The following is a 19,032-nucleotide window of genomic DNA, read 5'->3' as shown; positions in this document are numbered from 1 at the left end:
AGAATCCATATACATCCCCAGGAGATCTGCCTCTCTGACCAGGGAAAGAGTTACACACCAGATCAGCCTTTTTGCAGATTTTCCATTCTCTTCCTTGCATTTCCCTCTAAAGTTTTCTTTAGTAGAGTTGTGGATTAAAGAGAGACGTTTCAGCGTGCAGGTCAGTGCAGGCTCCTCAGGGTGAGTGGGGGAAAGGACAATAACCCAGGTGGCGAGGGACAGCTGAGATCTGCCTGTGCTGAGCAGCCACTTTCCCCCTGCACTGTATGGTTTGCATGCAGGTTTTACGTGTAGGTTGCCTTTTCCTTATGTCTGTGAGAGCAGGCGAGTCCCCGGGGTCTGGATGGCTGAAGCACAGCTCTGGATGGGGGGCTGAGCAGGAGTGAGGCTTAGCTACGAGGGAATCACTCCTGCTGGGCTTTTCAACCCAGTGTTTTGCTGTCATGTGCTGCCATGCTCTATATGGCATTATAGCTTCTTTCATGCACATCTCGGGGGGGGGGGACTTCCAGGACTTAAGTAATGCCTTGGACAAGAGAGAGTGCAATCTTCATGGACTCCACGGCCCAGATATTGTTCAGGTGCAAAAAAATCTCCAGCTTCACCAACTGCTGGTGCATCTCCAGAAGCATCAGCGATGATACTCAGATGAAGGGGCAGGGAAGGAGATGGCAGTGAGGACGTTCTGCCCAAGTGCTTGTCCCACATAGGTTTTGCAGCCTGCCATGGTGCTGGGGTTGCCTGGAAGTCTGCACTGGATCTGCAGAAGCAGGTCATGAAGTGCTTTCCTTCCGCCTTGTCTGTCGGAGCTGCTCCTGTGCTTTGCCAAATCCCCTCTGCTGCGTCAGGCCAACGTAGTGCCTGGGTGTCACTGCTGAAAACATAATTGCATGAAAAAGTGTGTAGTTCTTCCCCTGGGAGAGATTGTGTCAGATGAAGTTTCTTCCTGATCCCATCACTTTATGGCAGTTTTATTCCTCAGAGCATTAAAGAAGGTCTCATGGTGATGTGACTTTCCTTTTTTCTTTCTTTCAGCCTTTATTTAAATTATTTTTGAGTTTGTGGCCCAGTGAACTATTTTGGCAGCACAACTTATGAGCTATATTCTCATATAAAATTAATCGAACCCTGAATATTTTAATGTATCAAACTGGTTCCATTGAGTAAATGCACTTTATTGGAAAGACAGATAATAGTAACAAAATTGAAATACAGGCTTGGACCTCCTCTCAAATGTTCACAGTTTTGGCTACCATAGGTCAAATGTTCAGTCTTGCGATAAAAGGAAGTCCTGTGTTTGTGTTCAGCATCAATAATTAACAGCAAAGAACTTTTAAATTCCTTCTTTTTAAAGGGAACATTGTAAAATATCTAGAGGTTGGATTTTTTTAGTATAAACTGCACCTCAAGAAATACATATCACAAAGTGCTCAGCATTAAGAAAGCATTTAATCAAGCTATTATAAACCATATTTATTTGAAAGCTGGCTGGTTCCTCTCTCCCTGAGAGCCCCTTGGAAGCAATGATTCCTCTCTCTGTGCTGCACAGATCCCCCTGCAAGGGAGGAGGTTTCTCTTCAGCAGAAATACATTGGAGTGTGTGAAATGGCAGTGCTGGGTGACAGCTGGGCAGGGTGGGGGCCCACTGGCAAGGCAGGGGAAATTTTCAGGGCAGTCTTCTTGCCTGCATCCTGTGGAGGAGTGTGGCCATATGAGCTGCTCTGTGGGGGCTGGTGCTGCAGGCCATGGGGTGCAGTCCCATCACCAAGTGACTACAGAGAGAATCACTTGGCTTCAAGGAATCATAGAATCTGTTTGGCTGGAAGAGATCATTAAGCCAGCCATTAACCCAGCACTGCCAAGTCCACCACTAAGCCATGCCCATAAGAACCACATGTACATGTCTTTTAAATACCTCCAGGATGGTGCCTCCACCACTTCCCCATTCAAGTGGTTAACAACACTTCCAGAGAAGCAATTTTTAGTAACATCTTCTGGCATAACCTGAAGTAATTTCCTCTTGTACTGATGATGGCTGGATTATTGATTAGCAACCAATCTAACTGAATTTAACCTTGGTGCTTGACCCATCTGAGTCCCGCCAGCACCCACCTGCCTCCCAGCACCCCAAAGGCAATGGGGGATGAACTTCAGCAGATATTACCTGCTGTTGGGCTGGAGTTTGAAGAGGATGTTGTGGACATCCTGGGCTTTGGTGCTTGGGCATTGGTGCAAGGCTTCAGCGGGGAATTGTTTCTGCCAAGTGTGAGTGAAGGGATGCACACTGCCTGGTCTGCTGCAGGATTTGGTAGTTAACTCAGAGTAACTTTACAGAAAAGCCAGATTGGAGTGTTATTCTTAATTTTACTTACCTTGGCATATTCATGATGTAGTTTCCTATCCAAGCTTTTTATTAAAATCCTGTCCAACCACATTCAGATGAGGCTAATGATATGCCACTCCAGGTTGTAGGTTTTTCATCCATTAGTGCTGCTCTTCTGGTTTTATTTTTCTCTGCTTGTCAGTCAGCAGTTCTAGAAAGCATAAATGTATCAAGCAATATAATGCACACTGTAAAAAATTAGGTTGTCTTTGTTTAATTACAAATTGGCCTTAAACTACCAGGCTCTGGGAATGTCTTACAAGATCTGTAAAAATTCAGTTTGCCATTCCTACCCTGCTGTAGGCATCTGCAGATTTTACTGCTACATGCTCAGTATATTGTCTTCCCTTTGCTTATTTCCATTATTTTAAATGGGTTTTTTTTCTCTCTTCTCATTGCCAGATGTGAAACAACAGTCTCTCAAGTTTGTCTGGAGGGCCTGATTTCTCATTCTGGTGCCATTAGTAATGGAACAAAACCACATTAATGATTGCAACAACAGCCAGATAGGAGCCAGAAAGCTCCTTTTGCTCTCTAATGTGCTGCATGAGTACACTGAAGTGCTTTATACAGAGGGTTTGGGTTTTTTTCTCACTCTTTTGCTTTGATGTCTTTTTTGGACTTGATAAAATGTTTGACCTTGTCTTTTGCTAAAGAAAAGATAAAAACCACCAGAGTTAAATATTTGAAGAGATTACAGACCTGAGATAGCCCTTTAGAGGTAATTTCATCCTGCAAGAAACCATAGGAGAAAACTCAGCAAAGAAATGTTAACAGTGACTGCAGGGGCATTGCCTGATCAGATGGGCTGCAGAGGCTGCTCACTTGTTTTTGGTTGATGTTGCAGTGAGCTGGCAAACACCTGGCAGAAAGCAGGAGAGAGCTGCAGGCCTCCAGACCAGCAAAGAAACATGCACCTGGCACAGGAGTAGTCAAAAACCAGGTAACATTCTGCTGGCCCCTCTTCTTTCACATGAGGTTAGTCATCCGTGCTTAGCTTATTCTGGTCTTCTGGAGTGAGAAGGACATTTGTTGTGAGGTCTTGGTGTGTAAAAACATTCCTTCCATTTGTATAAGATGAAAAAGGATTTTTCAGCATCTGAAGTAGGACCTAGTCAAATCTGCCTTTGCATGTCACTGGTTTCTTTTTGACTTTTATTTTTTTCTGCAGAGGCACAGTACAAAAAGCCCCTTTCTTACCTCAAATCAATCAATAGCTGTAAGAAGAAAGACAATGGGCAGTTCTGGTCTGTCGGCATTCCTCCACTTTCTAAGCTGTCTAGACTGCCTAAATCTGCTGGGTTTGGCCTGTGGGTTTGCAGGTTTGGGAAACAGAGGAAAAACTCAAATGATGATGCAGAAATGTTTATCTGAGAAAACACAGATCTTAGTAGAAGGGAGGAGCTATTTGGAAATAGCTTTTATCAAATTCGAGGTGCTCAAAGCACACCTTTGGCCAGGGTTGGCAGACATTTGCCCATTGGCTGCTGTTGTGGCACCAAATATCTTCTGAGACAGTACATCCTTCCTCTATATTCATTGAGAGTGGAATATCCCCATCTTCTTTCACTGGAAAACCAAAGAACAAAGTTGCTTTTTTTTTTCCTAGGAAGCTTATATCAAAACAGAGAAAATAAATCCTCGCTGTCTTGAGTCTTTGAGGTGGTCTTTATCCTGCCTCTCTGAGGCAGTTATTTCACCACCCTCACTATAAAAATTTCCTTCCTTATATGTAATCCAGATTGAATCTCCTCCAATTTAAAACCAATACCCCTTTTCCTTTCACTACTAAAGGCCAAGCTGCTCCTTGGCCTTCCTCACCCTATCTTTACACACCTGGGCAGTGTCCCTATACTCTTCCCAGGATGCCTGTTCCTGCTCCTCTGCCTGTGCATTTCCTTCTTGCCCTTTAGTTTCTCTAGCAGGTCTCGAATCAGCCATGCTGGTCTCTTGCCTTCCTTTCCTGATTTCTTATACCTGGGGATTGAGAGCATTTATGCTCTATGAAAAATGTCCTTTAAGATCTCTCAGCTCTCTTCTGCTCCCTTGCCCCTGAGGGCAGTTTTCCACAAGTGTCCTATTGACTAACTCTTTGAAGGATTGGAAGTTTTTTTTTGCTGAAATTCAGGGTCCTGATTTTATTCTTTGCCTGACCTTTATCCCACAGGATGTGAACTCCACTAGTGCATTACCACTGCAGCCCAGGCTGCCTCCATTTTTGATGTCACTGATTAAATTAACTTGTGGTGCTAAAAATAAAGTAAAATAATAATGAAATTCCAATTAAATAAAATAATTATATTCCAATTTGGACATCAGAAGGTTAGTCATTCCTACAACCCTTCACCTCACATCAATGTCCCAAGCTACTGTCTATTGGTTAGTGTTATGCCATAGAAAGAATATACAAGAGGAGCCTTTATCACAAGGAAGATTAATTTGACTATTTTCCAGGTTTCTAGTTCAACTTTGCAGACCCATTGTATTTTTCACTGTTGCTCATTAGCAATATAAATATTTTCAATTGCAGAATTGAACAAAGTGAATGGCATGTCTATCCACTGTGTGCAGAATGAAGACAGTCTCAAAAAGGGAAGGGACAAGTGCAAGACGGTCTCTTCTGTCTTCCCTTTTTTCCTTTTTTCCCCTCTTTTTTCCTCTCTGTTTTCCCCCTGATTTGTCTCCATTGCTGTCCATTATAGCACAAGCTTTTTTAATCTCAAATCTTGGGACGCTCCAGTTGTTCAAGCCTGTCTCTCAACTCCAATTTGATCACTAGGATGCAGGATATGTACATTATAGCTTAATCTGATATGTACAGGTTGGGCGACAAGTGAAATTAAACATGAGTAATAATTATGAAAAGCAATAATTAAACATTATTAAGTCGGTCTAGTTGAAATGCATTGTTTAAATATTCACACTTCAGTCTTAACCGCACTTTTTATGTGGATCACCTAAACAGCTCTCCAATTCAAATTGCCTAAATTTGGTGCAAAGTATTTACTTTGACCTGCCCTGTCCACACAGCTGTGTCCTCATGGCGTCTGAGCTGCCAGAACCAGAACTTTTTTTTCTACCACTGATTTAGGCTTGCTATGGGCTTGCTGCAGCACCAAGCAAGGGCTTCCAAAGGGTCTCTCTAGAGAGCCAGACTTGATGATCCTCACTGCAGGTAACCTTCTTATTTGTTCCTGAGCCTGGACACAGCACCTGCAAGGCAGCTGGAATACAGAGCACTGAAGTGAATTGAATTGAGCCAGTCTGGCCTTGCAGAACAGCTGCTGAAGCATGTCAGGCATGTGGTCGATCAAATAATGACTGTGATTGAGCAATGGTGGTGTAATTATGGTGTTTCCCCTGGATACAAGTACCTACCGGTGACTCAGGGCAGTCACAGCTCAGACCCTTGCACAGGCACAGTGGGTGGTTTCCCCCTGGAGCTCCACACACGGACATCACAAGACCACTTACAGCCTGGGCCTTATGCACCACCTCAGCCTATATGTGTGGAGGACTTAGGAACTGCTCCCAACACAGCAGAGATGGAAACTTGATTTTTCAGTGCAGGATGGGTAGGTGGCTGCTGGGAGTCATCCAGCACCATCACTGAGAGAAGACTTTCTTCCCTCATGTTTGAACAGACCCCTTGGAGTCCAGGATATGGAGTCCAGGAGAGTCTGCTGATGGAAGACCCAGTTTAGATTTAGAAATCCAAATCACACTGTGTTCTTGACTTCTTATTGTTGGAGTTCAAGGGTGGCAAGCAGGCCTCTGAGCAATGTCAGCATTAAGACAGAAGTGGCAGTGGTTACCTCAGTGGTACCTGATTGCTCGTCTCCAGCAGGGCTGAGAGAAGTAAGCAGCAGTGTTGCTGGGATTTGTCAGTCTGAACTCTGGGCTGGACATCAGATATCCTAGGGCTACACTGAATGGATTCCTCTTAAAACAGAGGGATAACTTTGAGAAAAGCTTCCACTTTCACTGTAGCCTTTTCAGTGGTGGCAAATCTACCTCAGCCCTTGCCAACTTGCTCTTAATAGATTTTACATTTTAAATGCTGAGCCTCATTTTAATCGTAATTTGTCTAGTTTTAGCTTCCAGACACTGGATGTTGTCATAAACCCTGTCTGTGGGGGGGAAAAAAAAGAGACAAAGTAGCAGGAGTGTGCTCTGGGTAAGACTGATCTCGCCTAAATCTCGACATTGCAGTGCATAGCATCACTCAGGCCTGCCTTTGAGGACACCACAGCCAACAGCTGGTTTTAGGCTGTGATACACTTGATCTGTCTGTAGACATCTGCTTTAGATTGTCCATGAGCCCACACTGACCTGCAGCTCGTTTGACCAGCTGAGCACATGATGTGGCAGTGCTCCTCGTTGCCCACCCAGTCACTGGTAAGTGCAGTTCCATAGATCACAATGCCAACCTCACTAGAGGTTCTGATACTGGGGACATTGCAGTGCATAGCATCACTCAGGCCTGCCTTTGAGGACACCACAGCCAACAGCTGGTTTTAGGCTGTGATACACTTGATCTGTCTGTAGACATCTGCTTTAGATTGTCCATGAGCCCACACTGACCTGCAGCTCGTTTGACCAGCTGAGCACATGATGTGGCAGTGCTCCTCGTTGCCCACCCAGTCACTGGTAAGTGCAGTTCCATAGCACAATGCCAATGATCACCCTCACTAGAGGTTCTGATACTGGATGGTAACTTCCTACTTGTAATTACATTTCAAACCTGCCAGTTAATCCACCTAATGCACATGGCATTGATTTTGTGTGGTTCTTCTTTCTTAATCAAATTTCAGTCTGATACCATCTCAGATGTTCTAAAGATGAACTGTAAAAATGTCAAAGAAAGACAAGACAATGGAAGCCTCCAGCTATCTCAGTGGATCCTGCCAGCCAACGAAACAATAGAGTACTGCTGGATGCTGGTGTTTGCTTCTTTATGTAGCAGCTGTCTAGGCTGAGAAAAGTTAATCAAAACTGAAACTGTATAGAGTATTGTCATGGACACTTCTAAGGGTCAAAGGAGGTAAATCCACATGTGGAGAGGTAAACTGGAAGAAAAATAAGGGAATATGAACTGGAGGCTGTAACCCATGAACAGAATGGCTTCATATGAGTTGGGTCATTATCCCCCATGCTGGCAACACCTCAAGGACCTTGAGTCTGCTGGACTGGAACAACTAGGCATTTGGGCATTAAGTATAGGATAGAAGTACTTTTGTATTTATTTTACTTGCAGCTTTATTTTAATTGCTTTCAAAACTTTGTCCGACCTTGATGAATGTTTTCTTTTTAAGCTTGCTGGGGGATGTTCAGAGGAGAGAGTCATATAAGGATGGAAAGTGGTAAGCATTCATGAGAGTTACAGTAATTGTGTTTTTGCCATTTTCCTCTCTTCACACAAAGCAGAGCGCTGTTAGTGGTATGAAATTTAGGGAAGCTTTGCAAGGGCCAAGAATGTATGCCAGATATAGATACCCCTGGCAGCAAAGACTCTCATGTTTGGAGTCTCTGTGAGTTTCTGTGGTGATTCTGGGTGGTAACATGGTGGCAGTGGTGGCACTCTTCAGCAGTGTCCTTCGCTGCTCCCTCAGGAAGCTGTGGGTCTATAGCCTGCCATGCCAAACCTGTTAGCACAGAAAGACTTCAATATCAAACTTTGGGTCTCTGCAGGATAAAAGCAGGAGAAGTTGAGCACAACAGTGGAAAGGTATCTCCAGATGTAGGCATTTGCCTGTCAGAGCTGCTGTGTGGAATGAATCCTGCAGTTCTGCATCCAGCTCTGGAGTCCCAGCACAGGAAAGATGTGCTGACTGTGTCCAGAGGAAGCCACAAAGATGATCAGAGGGATGGAGCACCTCTCCTGTGGAGACAGTCTGAGAGATTTGGCATTGCTCGGCCTGCAGAAGAGAAAGCTCCATGGAGTCCTCATTGTGGCCTTCAAATACCTTAAGAAGGCTTATAAAATGGAGGGAAGGGGACTTTTTGTATGAACAGGTAGTGACAGGACAAAGGGCAGTATTCTTTAAATGTAAGAGGGTATTTTTAGAGTAAATAATAAATCTTTACTCAAAGGTTGGTGAGGCACAGAAACAAGTTGCCCCGGGAAGTTGTGGATGCCCAGTCCCTGGAAGTGTTCAATGCCAGGTTGAATGGAGCCCTGAGCCTCACCTAGTAAGTGGCATCCCTGCCCATGGCAGGAGGCTTGGAACTGGATGATCTTTAGGGTCTTTTCCAAGCCCTTAACATTCTATGATTCTATGGTGAGGAAGTAGGGTGATAATCTTGGTATGAGGACATTGGGGTTTCACTCCTATCTGGGTCGTGCAGCAGGTCTGTGCCCTGGTTCAAATGCAGCATGTCAGCTTTGATCTGCCCCACACAGGGGGACGGACAGGTCCCCAAACTAGGTCACCCCTAAATCTCTCAGGGGAGTATGTTTGAATCAGCATCCAGCAACCGTGCTTTAACGAGAGCCCTGTTCTCCTGGCGCTGGGGTAATGATAGCTTTGGTGCCTCCCTTGCGTAAGCACAACCTCACACACTCCCACTCAAATCCCTGCTGTGTGAAAGGCTCCTGTGGGTGACAGCCTAGGGCCATAGTCAATGGCAAAGCTTTTGATTTTTAAACCTTTTTGTTTTTTTTTTTCCTTTTCTAGACACATTATAATTAATATTTCACGGCAGTCTCTAGAGACACAGGAGAGAATTTCTGGTCTTGATTTAACAAATTATATCAACAGGACGGCTGTGCACTGGAAGGTTAGTGTGCCCAGGTGTTCACTAACACTAGCACAAAACATAAGGTTATGTGAAATTTTTCTGAGGAGAAGAAGAATCTCCACCTTGCTGAGGATGGATATTTTAAAAGAGATGAATGATCCCCCACAGGGAGCAGAATCCTCAAAAGCCATATCTAGAGTGTAGGGCTGACAGTCTTCCTCCCGAGCCAATTGTACCAGTTGCCTTGGTACAATTCAGAGTCTTGTGGCTTCTTGCTGAGCTTGCTGCAGTAATGCACGGTGGCACCAGTGGAGCTCCTCACCTTGTGCATGCACAAGCTGGAAGTAAATCACAGAGCAGCACCTTTTTTTCACCTCAGCAACTCACTTGGCTATGAGGGTTACTCTGCTGCAGGATATTTTGGTTATGCCTTCCCTTCAGTAGTGCCAGGTGTTTCCACTCACAGCATCTCCCACAACCACTTTGGAAAGGTATTGGGAGTATGGTTCCTGCTGGCTCTTGTGGATGGATTGCAACTGGCCCTGGTAAGATGCTGCACAGCTGATGAGGGAAGTATAAAATGACAACAATCTGTGAGCCATTACTATGGAATCTTCCTGAATATTTAATTCAGCTCACATCTTAATGATCCATCTCACTAGGGCATGTTCTCAGTCCATCAGACTTCAGGCTAGAGTCCAAAGTTGCTATTTATCTGGGTTTCTTGTCTTCCAAGTCATTAAGAATTTATGCAAACGAAGTGTTGGGGGCTTTTCTGTGCTTATCTGTGGCTTGAATCTTTTGGAATCTTGCCTTCAGCATTTTAGGATTTTGTGTCACTGCAGGAAAGTTTAGGATCAGTTTCCAGCACCTTTCTGTCATCACAGTCCTCTGACTTCTCACACAGCAGTCTGTGTATGTCACACACCATCCTGTTGCTGTGCTAGGGTAAAACCTTGGTATAAGTGATTTAACAGATTTTAGGCAAAATTCAGGCTTAAATTTAACAGGTTTTAGACAAAATTCCAATAGTCTCTCTGGCACCTCTGTTTTCCTATCTGGTTTTTGTTAAATAGTGGCTATGTAAATGTTTCTTAGTGAATAATTAATGGCTTTTGCTTTACCTTGCTTACCTGTTACGGCCCTACCAGGTTTTATAGAGGGGATGTCTCACACATTCCCAGGCTGAGGGATGCACTGGCAGATACTGCAGAGGGGAGAGACGTGCAAAACTTTTGCAGTATTAAGGAAAGCTTTGTAAAGCATACAAGGAATCAAGGAATGGTGCAGAACTGATATTACTGCTGCACTGCTGTGGTAGTTGCACTGCTTTCAGTAATTTGTGTTTTCAGGGGTTTGATGCGCTCCCCAGGGATGATTATGCTAAACCCCTTGCTGTGTAATGGAAACAGGTCTGCTCACAGTTTTTTTTTGTTTTGTTTTTTGTTTGTTTGTTTTTGTTTGTTTGTTTTGGTTTTTGTTTTTTTTTTTTTGTTGTTGTTGTTGGTTTTTTTAATCAAGAATACCCAATGTATCAGACATTAATTTGTCTTCTTTGTGGCCAGAAAAGTAGGTGACTTGGGAACACCCAAAGTGTTGGAGTAAGATTATAGCTTTGCTTTTAGATGGAATACCAAGGACACCTCAAAGCAACCACTGCTGGGGCCTAAGGTGTTGTGTGGCCACCACCACAAGATTGTGCTCCAACACCATGTGATTTTAATCACTGCTGACTTCAAACTCACATACTCTCCTTGGATGAACAGAATGCCTCTTTATTTCTTTGTGAGGAATTTAAATAAGTCATTAGTGGAGAAAGCAAAGATTGATGCTGTCTGTGCCATCCATGCTCTAACTGCTGAACACACCGTGGCCTTTCAAATGAAATCCCACATTTAATCGTGGTTCTCTTCTAGTGCAGTGGTTGGCAAATGCTCCTGTTTCTCCACCTGCTGCAAGGGGATGAGGATAGCGGTTCCCCCTGTGATATTGCAAACATCCCAGCTGCGAGGGAGGAGGTTGTTCTGAAACAAAGCCTTGGCCAGGTGTGAAACAGCAAGGATTGTGCCCAAGGTAAGAAGCACAGTGAATGTTTTAAAGGGGAAGAGCTGGCTGTAGGTCCCATTCACTAGGGAGCAGGCTGGGTAGCAGATGACAGGGGGGATGCTCAGGGCAGGCTCCCCTGCCAGTAGCCTCAGCAGGAGCCCAACCAAGAAGCCAGCAGCTGATCCGTAGGTGTTTGTGCTGGGTGCAAAGAGGGCACAGCAGAGCTGGGGGAAGAGGAGGGCATACACCAGCTCCCCACTGAGGAACCAGAGGTCGTAGACAGAGCTGGAGTAAAAAGCCAGACCAGCAGCCCCGGCCCCAAACACCAGCATGGAGGTCCTCATGGCCCACAGCACCTCCGTCTCTGAAGCCTGTAAAGCAGAGATTGCAGCATTAGAGACACAGTGTTTTCTGGCAGGATGGCCAGCACTGCCCTGGCCTGGGCTGGTTCTCCCCAAGCCCTTGATGCTTTCAGGCACCACTTGCTACCAGCAGCCAGGCAAGGCAGGTACCCCGGAGGGGCCCTCTGATTTTAAGGGTCATGGCTTTATGCTGTTTCCATTAATACCTTAGTCCAAATTTTACACTAGTCTTGTTAGAATAAGCCAAACTCACCAGTATGGGTATTGGTACCCCTACCAAGGATATGAACATTCCTGGCTTATGTCTGGAGCTCTGTCTCCAAAAACTAGTTCAGCAGCTGAAGGACACACACCTCCAGTCAGAGACTGGTTTGGAAATAGCCTTGAAACAAGACTTTCTTTCCTGACACCAAAACTACTGAATGCTGCAACCAGGTACCTTTTTCCTCAGGATTTTCCTGTAGATATTGTGAGCGAACATGGAGCCAGTGGAGAGAAGAGCTGAATCTGCAGAAGACATTGCAGCAGCAGCAATGGCTCCCAAACCAGTAATGGAGATATATGCTGGGCAGAGATTTTGCAAAACAAGTGGTAGGATCATTGCTGACTCTCCTCTCTCAAATGGACTTGGAAGACCATAGCTTGTCTGATTCCAGTCTTTAAAACAAAACAAGGAAAGGTCACAACAAATCCTTCGTGAACATTTCTGCTGGCTTTGAAATTGCCTTTTCACAGGGGCCAGTCACAGAAGGGCTAAGAACTGAGATCCACTCAGTATTTTAGGACTCACTATTTTAAGGCATTTTTTGGGGTTCTTTTGTGAACTTTTGTGATTCCCCTTAGCATGCTGCAGCTCCCACTAGATCAAAAATTTCCCTTTTCCTCAGCAGCATCTATAGGAATGGGGGTGCTTTGTGTGATTCCAGAGTTGACTCAATTAAAGGTCAACCTCTAGACACTGCTCATGAAGAGAAGGGAATTGGATGAACTCATGACTTCAGCTGATTTCCTTAAATGTTCAGTGACCTGGCTGCCCTTTAACCCTTGCTCACAGTCAACACAGGACTGATTTCCTGCATGGAGACTGTGAGTTTACAGGACTGAACTTCTTGATTCCTTCAAGCAAGAGCCTTATTAACAGTCTGTAGTAATACTGCTGTGTCTTACGTGTCTAAGGTATGAACAGAAGGAAGTATAAAATTTCTTCTAAAATAGGATTATATGGTTATTATAAGGTTTTAGAGAGTCTGCCTGCATCTTTCCTCAGCACAAAGTCTGGGAGAAGTAATTCATCATAAGGAAATAGCTTTAAACAGGTCTTGGGGCTATTTAAACATCTGTAAGTAGTTGTGCAATGTACCTCAGAGGGCTCCACATTTTCTAGATGGATCACCTATCTTGGTGTTGAGGACCATGGGACGGGGTAATTTGAAGTCTCTGTCAGGATTTCTTTGGATCCTGTTTTAATCACCTTTGCCAAAACCACATTGGTTACTCAGAGACAAATTATTTGTTTTACCTGTTGATGCTGCGACTGCCCCAATGAGCACCGAGGGGATGGCCATGGCAAAGCACCCGAGTCCAGAGAGGTAGGAGATGAGCTTTGCCTGTCCTGTCGAGGCAGCAGAGAGCACCCTTTGGAAGTAAGTCTGCCACGGGATGCTCCCAAGCACCTGAAACATTCATCGGTTACCAGTGGTACTCACCAGGATGCTGTAGGACATCATCCATAACAAATTCTAATTTCACATGCATAAATGTTGCCCAGCTCTAACTCTTGAGGATAATATTGCTGATAGTTGAGAATTCCCTGTTTCTTTTGTTTTCATCCATTTCACATTGTATGTGAAATTTTAATGAAAACAGGTTAATGGCTTGGCAGATGGAGAAAGCTGAAAAATGGTTGTTTGGAATTGTGAATCAGGCACAGAGGAAGTGAAAGGGAAGATTTTCGAGAATGCAGCTTTTGTAAATAAATCTACCCAAACTTAGCTATTTATCTTTTAAAACAAAAAGTAAAAACATTATTTTCCCTTTCTTAGTAAACAAAATTAATCAGACAAAATCTGAAGATTCTGTCTTCACCAAACAAACTTCTATGTGTCCCTATTATCAGTTTGGTAAGAGCAGAACAAACTCCTGGAGTCTTGGCTATACTGGTAACTCAAAAGTTGTGTTGTGCAGTGGAGCCAATTGCACTGTGCTTGCTGATGACTTGCAGTCATGTAATTTTTTTTTTTCAAATAGAGGGAATTTTACATATTTATGTTAAAAGCAATATATTGAGGCTGCAAGACCAGCATCTCAAAAGGTAGGAAATTATTCATTTAGGTGCCAGGAGAGAAACTGGCTGCCTGGATGGTCTTACCCAAGAGGTATGTTCCTCCATGTGGGTAAAGGATGGAGTGTCCCTACTTCTTCTTTTCATCCCACAGCTGAGCCCTGGTCTCCCCAGTCCATTTAGGTTGCTGCAAAGGGTGCTGAGGGACAGTTTTACACCTCCAACCCATGTCAATTGGCCATTCAGTACAGGGCTCCTGGCTGGTAGAACTCACAAGCTTTCCAGACAGAAAGTCCCCGCACAATTCCTCCTCCCAACCACTTGTCCAAGAAATACTCCATACCAAGTATAAGAAGTCATCCAGCCACCTTCCAAGATACTGTTTTTCTATCTTCCCAATCCAAGGGTCTTGGTAAGATTGATGGGTTGCAGTGTAAGAAATACTTTCTGTTGCAGAATTCACCAGGGCAAAGGGGATACAGATCCACTAGGATAGAAATGGAAGTTGTTAACCATTTTCCCAGTGTCCTTGTTCTTGGAGAACAGATGCCTAAGTTAAGGTAGATGTAGAATGTTGAGTTACATATGACTAAGCCTAGACTTAGAGTCTTCCTTTCTCCCCCTTCCTTACTCTAACTCTACGTGTTTCTGGTTCATGGCATGATCAAGTCCATGAGTCTGTAATTCAGGTTAATTGGTACTTTCTGTAGATAGATCTCTCTCCATTCAAGATGCCTCTAGACAGGTTCTGCAAACTTCACTTTTGTGCAGACCTTTTTGTGTTCACCCAGCAAGGTCAGTGGCTTGTGTGAGCACTGTCTGAAATGCATAAGGTACAAAGACTTATAAAAACTGTAACATTTTTCAGGAAATATGTTCTCCCAAAGGGGAACTGTAGGTCAAAGCAGTTATTTTTCATCTCAGACGTGCTGAAAAGAAGAGCAGGACTTTTCCCTTTAGTTAGAAAACTACCAAAGAAATGCACAGCACTTGCCAGGCTGAGGGTAATGAAAACCATCTGGATGACATCAGTGTAGGCAACAGAGTAGAGGCCTCCCAGCAGAGTGTAAAGTATAACAGTACAGGCTGAGATGGTGATAGCCAAAGAGCCTCCAATATCCAAGATGACCCTCATTGTTGCTCCTGCAGACAAGAACAGCAGTCAAGTATTTTAAGACAGATTTCATATGAGCAGAATACCGAATAAATAAGGATATGTTATTCCTCTGGTGCCAGTACAACATACTAAATGAAAAATGCAGTCTACAGAGAGCATGCACAGTGGGAGCTTGAGAGAGCCCATGATTCCTTCCTGCTCTTACTGCTGCACCTTGCTGCATGGCTGTTGCAAAGGCCTTTGCCTTTTTACATCTGCTCTCCTACAGGCAAGAGGAAAGTACAAACTCACATTGGAAGAGTTCTCTATTATAATGTAATGAATGTATAGCACTATTTATTTTAAACCTGAAAACATATTTTCTAGAAATGAGAAATGCTTGTTCCTCTCACAAAAGGAGACATAAAGCACAGCTTTCCACAATTCCCAAAGGTGTACTACACTGTCAGTCCACGTGACCTTTAAGAAATATAACAGGAAAGCAAGTATTTACCCAGGGATGCCAGGATGGCTGCAAACCAGAACACCTCTCCTAGCAGTGGTGGAATGAAGAGTAAGGTTCCCATCATGTTCCCATAAGTTTCTTGAAGGGGGTCCATCACAGTCATGTAATTCTTTGATCTCATTGGATTTACAAAGAAGAAACCACCTATCAGAAAGAAATTACATTTTGGTAGAATTTTGCATATTTTATATTTCAGGAAAAAAAGAGGTAAGAGTAATATGGCATATGTGTATCAGACCCACCTAGTGAATTTGTACATAATGGACCCTAGAGAATGATGCAGCTAACCAGACACCAGGGTTTAAATTCACTTGCTAAATGTAGGGGTTCATCCATTCTAGAGGTGCCATCTTTTAAAGGATATCTGCTTACAGCTTATATATATGACTGTCCACTTTTGGCACACCTAGATCTTTCTGAAGTGGCTATTGAAGGTCATCCCCTGTGGCACCCCAGATGGCACAAAATACCTGTGTGACTGTAACAGGAATTTAGTTCAGTGAATACCCAGATATAATCTCCTCTGCATTCTCAAAGACCTACCAATCTGAGAAAGTTTTCTGGAAAGCATCCCATGGAAGATAACAGTAGCCAGAGTGAGGCATTGAAGTCTCATATTTGGCTAAAAAGGAGGCAAAGTTTTGTCCTTAGTGATGTGATGCAACCTGTTGGTATGTGGTCCTTTTCTGATTACATTTTTCATTTTGGTGGCTTCATTGTCTCTTCGCAGAACTATATTGTTTTAATCTGCACATTGGGCAGAGTCCCACCCACCTTCATCTAAATATTGGACCTCAGATGTGCAGCCATCTCATTAAAACCAAAGGATACATATTGTGTCTAACCCTGAAGCCAGCAGGACTGCTTGTCTGGGCACTACTGACCTGAGCAAAGATTGCAGGATCAGACCTGCACTCCTCAGTTTCATTAGTAGGAATTACTCACATAAGCAGTCCTGGCAATGTATTTCCAAGCTTGCGTCAGTTGGACTCTTTTCTTTGACTTGAGAATAAAGGTTATTGTTCTTTTAGAAATTCCTGTGTAAGGTCTGCACAGGCCTCCTTGCTTTCATCATCCTGTGTCCCTAGAGAGTTATAGTATAACACAATGTGGCCTGAAAGCAACTTTGGTCTTGGCAAGAGTGTTGAACCTCAGCATGAGTCCAGTAATTCTCAGAGTTAGAAATGGCAACTCAGGTATAGAACACTGCACATTCAGCTTAGTTTCAAAAAACCCCAAAAACCAAAAACCAAAAAACAAGCAAAAAAAGCACCACCAATAAACCAAACCAAAACAAGAAAAAACCAAAAACAAACAAACAAACAAACAAACAAACAAAAACCACAAAAAACCCCCCAAAAAACACAAATAAAACCACCAGCTACAAAGTGGCATAAGCTGGATACACGACACATTCATCCTGAGATGGGATAGGACTACTCAGCAGAATGCATTTTAGTGGAAAAATCAAGATACTATTATTTCATCATTCAGAAATTCCGAGGAAAAAATTAGATACCAACACTGTGATAGTCCGTGAATTAGAGACCATGTGAAAAAAGCAATATGCACAAAAAAGCAATAGACACATTCTTCTAAATCCTCAGATTAGATTTTTGTTCCATAAATTACTACAAGCAAGCAAAAGTCTACACTAGCTCCAAGCTACCCTAACTTATATTTCAGTTCAGAGGACAGCATTATAAATGCTTATTCTTGATATATGGGAGACTGAAAAAACAAAATCACATTTTAAATGTACCCTATATTCTGTAACATACTTTAATATACTCCTATGATATATTTTTAAAGCTTATGTGTTCTAATCACATGTATTATTTACCAATAACAAGGGACAAGGCAAATCCCACAGGTGCCTGGACCCACAGTAATCCTTTTGAAGGCAGGTAGACAATTTCAGCTGTGCTGTTGATATATGCTCCTCCAACCCAGGTAGCTGTAATCATGGAAGATGAAAGGTCAGAATTGAGAGACAGAATTCTCAACTAGCCCTGCAAAACACTCTGAGAACTTGTAAACATTTTTCTCATACAAATATTTCATCAGACCTCTATTTTCTTTGCCAAGTTTCCTGCCATACAGAGATGTGCTGACTGTAGGTAATAGTATTAGAATCTCACTCTAAATAATTTTCCAGCTTCAAGAATGAATATTTGTGTGTGCATGGAAAAGCTCAATGTTTAAACATTTAGAGCAATTTGAATATAGTCATTTTTAATTACATTTTTTTCTCAGAGGAAGACTTTTGCTAGGGGAAATGGAATTGCCTTTGTCAAATTGCCCTCCTTCAAGAGCATCACTTACAGGGTCTAATAAAATACATATTAGGGAACCAAACACAAACAGGCAATGCAGTAAGATAACAAACCTACAACAATGATTTAAGTGTCTTAGCCATGCAAATGTCACTGGGGTATGTCTTTACAAAAAACAGGTCAGGGAAACAAATTTCAGATTATGTCAGGCAGCAAGGAGAGAAAAGGGAAGTTGAGGGAAACTCTTTCTTTAACAGAGGGACAAAACTCACCATAAGTGACAGTTTATTTCACACAGAACTGGACTTTTCTGTGAGTAAAATTCTTCTATTATGTTGGATAACAGAAACTGGTTCCCGGTTAAGACCACAGTCCTCCTTAATGAAAAGTTTTGCATTCTTTTGTCACTCTTAAATGAAGCTCTTAACTCTTAACTAAACTCTTAAATGAATCTCTTTAATTTAAGAGAATATACATAAACATTAGGTTCTTCTCAGTGTGAAGAGGTTTGTAAGAATCCATCCCAAAATGATTCATGAAACCATACTCCTTTAAAGTCACACTTAGGCAAAATCTACCCTGACATTAAAGGACTTCACTTCCTTTGAAAGAAAAGTCACCTAGATCTAAGCAATACATGCATTTTAAGAAGAATTTTTAAGTCTTTTAAGAAAGCTTACCTGTTGCAGTAAACAATCCAATGAAAACGTGTATATTCCTGCCTCCAACCATGGCCATCTCTGTTGGGCTCCTGTTCTGCTGATCCTTTCTGCTTTTCCAAGAAGCCCAAATTCCAGTAGCTAAAGTTAATGTAAAAAATACACTCAGAGATACTAAGCCTGGTATATTTAGAGCCATTTTCTGTTGCTCAATTTAGGAGAGGAGTAATGGGGTGATGATAATGTTCTTTGATCAAGTACACAATCAGAAAAAATCAGTGGAAAGAGTGGTGCCTTGTAAAGAAACTGCTGAGTGTTTGCTGGACTTTGCAACAAAAGAAGCAGTACGAAATGGAGAGATAAAACCAAAAGTCTGGACAACCAGATGCAGAGTCTCAGTCTTTGGAAAAACGCTGGCAATTCTGCAGCCTCCCCGCTTCTCCAGTAGATATCTAATCTTACTTTTGTGAGGAGAAAAAATTAAGAGCATAGGAATTAGTGCTGATATTCCTAATGGAACACTGATGTGTGGGGTATTACCAGATTGGCTTAAAGTAAGGGAAATGTTATATTTTGTCTGATATGAAATGGTATGAAGATAATCCATATTTCTCTGGGTTCTAGGCACAAGGCTAAAGCAGAAGATAGGGCTAAGAATTTGT

General features: G+C 42.9%; 1 protein-coding gene across 1 annotated transcript; it reads right to left on the bottom strand.

The window, feature by feature from the left end:
- Positions 1-10,949: 10,949 nt before the first annotated feature.
- On the bottom strand, positions 10,950-18,569 carry LOC120506734 (high affinity choline transporter 1-like). The gene is made up of 8 exons (XM_039718696.1): positions 18,392-18,569; positions 17,279-17,392; positions 15,424-15,579; positions 14,808-14,956; positions 14,157-14,300; positions 13,052-13,205; positions 11,972-12,189; positions 10,950-11,541 (listed from the first exon to the last, which is right to left on the bottom strand). Exons 1-8 carry the CDS (start codon positions 18,567-18,569, stop codon positions 11,020-11,022), a joined length of 1,635 nt encoding a protein of 544 aa, XP_039574630.1. The 3' UTR covers positions 10,950-11,019.
- Positions 18,570-19,032: the final 463 nt, after the last annotated feature.

Source organism: Passer montanus, unplaced genomic scaffold (genome assembly GCF_014805655.1).
Source record: "Passer montanus isolate IOZ18808 unplaced genomic scaffold, ASM1480565v1 scaffold4, whole genome shotgun sequence".
Taxonomy (NCBI): Eukaryota; Metazoa; Chordata; class Aves; order Passeriformes; family Passeridae; genus Passer; species Passer montanus.
The sequence above is the reverse complement of the archived record's forward strand: the minus strand, read 5'-3'. Positions and strand labels throughout refer to the sequence as shown.